General features: G+C 60.9%; 1 protein-coding gene across 1 annotated transcript in view; it reads right to left on the bottom strand.

The window, feature by feature from the left end:
- Positions 1–4,468: 4,468 nt before the first annotated feature.
- Positions 4,469–5,238, bottom strand: part of FNDC10 (fibronectin type III domain containing 10) — a 1,468-nt gene continuing 698 nt past the window's right edge. Inside the window, exon 3 of the mRNA XM_024760255.1 lies at positions 4,469–5,238. Within this exon, the coding sequence (XP_024616023.1) occupies positions 4,930–5,238 (309 nt within the window). The 3' untranslated portion in view covers positions 4,469–4,929.

Raw genomic sequence — 5,238 nt, 5'->3', positions numbered from 1 at the left:
GAATAAGCAGTTATTCAGCAGGGAAATTCAAGTGGCTAATAGGAATAGTAAGTGGTGTGCAGCCTCTCCAGTGATCAGAAGAAAGCAAATTAAAATCAAATCCAGTTACTGCTACACAGCCAACAGATGGGCAAAAGCTACGAAACCAAACAATACACAGTGTTTGTGAGAGGTTGCGGAAGTAGAAACCTACCTGCCCTGCTGGCGGGAGTGCTGACTGCTTTGGCCGTTAAGGACAAACTGATAATGGTGGTGGTTAGGTACACACACCCCTAAGATCCACTGCCCCTCACCTAGAGAAATCCTCACACGGGTCCCTGAGGAATGTGGATGGGCATTATCATGGCGACACTGTGATTAGCATTGCAGTTACCCGTGTACCCTCAGGGCTGAGGACAAGTCAGCCTGGTGGACACACACTAGAAATTGCATGCAATGAACAGAAACTATTAAACATTTGTGCATTCTGCAACATGGATAAATCTCAAAGACACGGTGTTGAGTAAAAATTAAAAACAAGCCCAGCAGCACAACATCGGAGTGGTTGCCATGAGGGAGGAAGGGAACGGCATGGGGAGAATCTGTCGCGCTGGGATCCAAATTGAGCAGGACAGAGACACGTGGGACAAAGGAAGGAGAGAGTCCAGATAAAAGTGGGGGAGGGGAAGGAAAGGCAGATCCCAGACGTGTGAGGCCACGTAATCAACGCAGTGGTTAACAGCAGAGCTGGGAAGTTCTGAACGCTATCCCAGCCCACCCACTCCCCACCTAAGAGCGAGGGAAACCCAGCTTCGTTACATGTGGCCAAGGGGACAGAGCAGCGAGTGACTCCCACCCAGACTCTCCATAAGAAAAAAAGAAGCGTGCTGACATCCCTGTAGGTAGAGAAGACAAGCCAGAGAGGCATGCCCCCAAAATAAGTAGACATTTTAACTGAATATTTCGTCATAAGCTAAACAGAGTTAGGAAAACGAAAGTTATGAAAGAACACCCCGCATCAGAAATGGAGGGAACATTTTACTGAGGTCATTAGAAAAAATGAAAGTTTGAAAAGACAGCCGATACAGCATAGAAATGAAATAACAGATCTCTAAAGGAGGGGGGATATCTGGGGGGACCTTGAAAGAAAGAGGCAGTGTGTGTGTGGCCCTTGGGCTCCTGACTTCAGAAGGTGCAGCCTGACCCCACCCTGGGATGTGGACGCTTCCTCCCCTCTTGGCCGGCGTTTGCTGGGGTCACGCTTCCAGTCCCCAGAGAGATGCGGCTGGAGGAGGCTCTGGGTTGTCAGGGACCCAGGACTCTCTAGACTCAGGCTGAAGGGGCCAAAATGCCCATCCCCCGGGCCAGGGTCTCCAGCAGCTCCCTGGCTGTCCCTGTAGACCAACTCCAACAGCCCAGTCCCCCAATCCTGAGATCACCAGGGAAACGCTAGCCGCACAGCCCTGCCCCAGTGGAGAAACGTTTCCTCCATCGCACCTCATGCTGCCTGCGCGTTTGTGTGTCCACCCCCACCCCCTGGCCCCCGGGAGTGTGAGGTCCTCACGAGCCAGCGCTGATGAAACCAGCTTCTCCTCGGAGGCCGGAGGCCGGAGGGCTGAATGTCCGGGGGACCCGGGGAGTTAGCAGCTGCCCTGAGGGCCGTGGGGAGGGGCCTGAGCAGGCCGGCCGGCCCGCATCTTACCTCCGGTGTCACTGCTGGGCCCCCAGAGCCTGCCACACAGGGCATTGGGCATTCGTCCACAGAATGACCGTGAATCCCTCCTGCTGGCTGAGTGAGGAACACAAGCTGTGGGTCAGCTTTGGGGAGTGAGCAGGGAGTGTGTTTGGTGGTGGAATTTCAAGGACCTCGGGATTCTGAGCAGGGTCAGGCTAGGGATGCAGCCGTGGGCGGGGGTGGTCTCGGCCTGGATGCGCATGAAGTCGTGGCACAGACGGGACCAAGCACGGACCACTTACGCTTCTCCGCCTGGCTGATCTCACATAAGCCTCCACACAAGCCTCTGAGTTAGGTCCTATGACTGTTTCCACTTCACAGACACGGAGACTGAGGCATTGAAAGGGTGCATGGCTCTTGAAAGGCAGGGCCAGGCTGACAGCCCAGGCAACCCTTCAGTGTTTTAGAATCAGAGCAGTTCTTTCTACTCCACGTCAGGAAATCATAAGCTTAAGGAAGTTACCTTCAGGCACCACGAGAAAGACGATGTCTTGACTGAGGGACAAGGCATCCGGACCTCCACCTCCAGGGCACAGGGAAGCCGCACGTCTACCCGCCAGCCACGAGTCAGAGAGAGAGCCACCGGGATGTGGTGGGGATGGAGGACTGGGGGCTCGTAGGGGAGGAGCCTGGGTGTCCCCGTGCCCCCAGAATGGAAGGGCCACCTGGGGAAGCAGTTTTCAGGGGTGGCAACGGTTCAGGAGCAGAAGTGCTCCTCATGGACACCAGCTCCATGCCGTCTCCAGGCCAGGGCTCCCCCACTGGACCCTGCTGGGCTGGACACTGGGCCTCCAAGAAGCCCTTGAAGAGAGCCCTGAAGAGGCATCTCTGGGGCGGAGGGCTGCGGGTCCGTACTGACCAGCCTCGAGAATCGGCGGGTAGGACAGGCCTGTGGCTCTAGCTGGCGTGAGCCCAGTCAGGGCCACAGACAGGGCCCCAAATCAGCTGCACGGCTGGGGGAAGGGCCCAGGGCAGGCCTCCAAGTACTTCACAGTGGCCGGTTGTGAACCCAGCTGCACACAGGAGCTAGAGGATGGACATCAGGGCACCAGGGCCTGGGACCAGGGCTGCCAGCCCCACCCTTGTGGAAGACACCTCAGCGCCTGTCGCGGGTAGCCTAAAGCTGCAAGAGGAAAAGGTACCCCAGGGAGCCAGGCTGGAGGAATTGGAACCCCTTCCACTCCTGCTGGCTGTCTAGACACTTCACTGCACCCCGCTCCCTTGGCGGGAGGGGGGATGAGTCACTCCTCAGAGCATGGCCCACCCCCAGCTGTTTGCCCCTCAGGGTCACAGCCGGCTCCAGGATCTCAAGGACAGCCTAGCCCAGGTGGGGGAGGCCCAGTAGGGAATGCAGGGGGTGACACAGTGTGCGCCACACACAGGGGCCCCAGGTCCGTCCTCTGGCCCCCACCCCCCAGCTCTAGCACCGCGTGGGGATGCCCGGGCCGGGGAGGGGGCCCTTCTGGAGCCACCTCACTGCTGCCTGTCACAGCTCAAGCGGGTCATTCCTGAGGCGGGGCTATTTCCAACTGCGGCAGGTGCCACTCCCCAGCCCCGCCCCACAGAGCAGACCCCAGAGAAGATGCTTGTCCAAGCTCTGAAGGCGGACAGGCCAGCGGAGACACACCCTGCCTGTCCCTCTGCCACAAGCCACAAGGGCAGGGTGCCTGTGCTCCCGGCCTGGGCTAACCCCACGTGACCTGCAAAGGCTCCAGGGCCAACCACTGGGCTGATGCCTGAGGAGCTGGGAAAAAGGGGTTCAACTCTCCCCCTCACCCTTCTCTCCCCCCTCCCAAATAAGTACACAAGACAGTGGTTTGGGTCTAAGAATGATAGACATTTAGACACTGGCGCCAGGCTCACGCCTGACCAGTGCCACGCCAGGGGCGGGCAGAGCAAGGACAGAGAGGTAGGGAGTGGGCGCTGCAGGGGCACCAGCCAGGCTGCTGGTGTGAGGGTCGCTGGTGGCTGCTGGGGGAGGGGGAGTTCGCCACAGTGACTCCAGATGTGCCGGGTCCAGGACAGCCACAGTCGGGGGCTCACGCAGAGCCGGGCGAGCCATGCTTCGCCCCTCCCAGCGCCCAGCATCGTCAGGTGGCTGGCACAGGAGGGAACCTCGGCCAAGATGCTCAGGTCTGCCTGGAAACGGGCAAGGCCAGCCTTCAGTCCACGGCGAGCGGGTAGGTGGGCAGGGGGCAGCACCCAGCCAGATCCGGGGCAGCTGGCCACTGGCTCGGGGATGGGGTGGCGTGGTGCTGTCCGTCATGCCGTGGTTGACGCTTGGGATCCAGATCACAGTGGAAGGTCCAGCTGGGCAAGTTGGCATCTATCCTTCACCCTCTGGATACGGCACTGCTCTTTCAGACCCCCAGTCCCCATGGAAAGTCCTCACCAGACACACAAAAGGAAGGGGAGGGAGCCCAGCCCTGGTGAACTGCCAGCTCCCCCCGAGGTCAGGGGACACTCACCCCCGGAAACAACAGCTGGACGCTGGGCCGCCTGCCGAGCTAAGTCACGGCTCCCAACTTGTCAAATGCCCACACAGGGAAACACCGCAGGACGCTTCTTACCCAAACTGGATGTTCCTGCAAAACTTGAAGGGAGGGTCCCCAGGGGGGCTCTGGCCAGAAGCACGCGCAAGCTGCCAGCATCGGGGCCACAGACCCTCTTGGACAGCACTGGAAGGGTGGCTGGCTCCCGCAGTGGGCCCGAGATACTAAGGCACGAAGCTACCTAAGCCCACTGGGGTGGGGCGGGGAGAGGACAGGCTCCAAGCGGCCCCCTTGAGTGGGAAAAGCACACAGTGACCAAGCCATAACGACAGCCTGGTTTTTTCCAACTCGTCACAGACTGGAGGCGCAGGGTGACGGCCCGGGGGTGCCAATGGCTCTTGCGAAGAGGGTCTCTGTGCTCTGATGGTACCCCCCAAGGGCTCTGGAGAGCGGGGAGAGCCCTGCACGCGGCTGGCATCTCCACTCAGGCCCAAGGGCCAGTCCCGAGCTGGAGTTTGGGAGGCGGCTGCTCAGCTGGAAAGGTCGTGCGGTGACTCCAAGGCCCTGGGACGGGCCGGCCGGTGCCCCATCTATCTCCAGCAGGCCCTGCGTGGAGATCCTCAGGATGGAGCGAGAGCGGGGAGGGGAGAGCGGGCCAAGGGCCTGGGGCCTCCCGCACCCTAGTCGGGCAGGCAGAGCCCGGTCTGGCGGGCGCCTCGCACTTCAGGGCTGCCGGCGCAGGCCCGGGCGCCCGAAGGCCGGGTGCATGAGGTTCTCCGTGATGTAGGCCACGAGTAGGCAGATAACCACGAGCATGACGCAGATGGAGCCGCCCACCGCCGTCATGGCCACAACGATCTCCCGCATGCCGGCCGGCTCGGCGGCGAACTCCACGCACTCGGCGGACGCGGCAGGCTCCGGGACGACGGCGGGCTCCGGGGCGACGGCGGGCTCGGCGCGCAGCGGCAGCGACTGCAGGCACAGGCGGTAGCGCACGCCGTCGTGCACGTCGGGCAGCAGGTAGTCGCGGCA

This window comes from Neophocaena asiaeorientalis, unplaced genomic scaffold (assembly GCF_003031525.2).
Source record: "Neophocaena asiaeorientalis asiaeorientalis breed wild unplaced genomic scaffold, Neophocaena_asiaeorientalis_V1.1 scaffold489, whole genome shotgun sequence".
In the NCBI taxonomy this organism is placed as follows: domain Eukaryota; kingdom Metazoa; phylum Chordata; class Mammalia; order Artiodactyla; family Phocoenidae; genus Neophocaena; species Neophocaena asiaeorientalis.
Note: the sequence above shows the minus strand (reverse complement) of the source record. Positions and strands in the feature narration are given on the sequence as shown.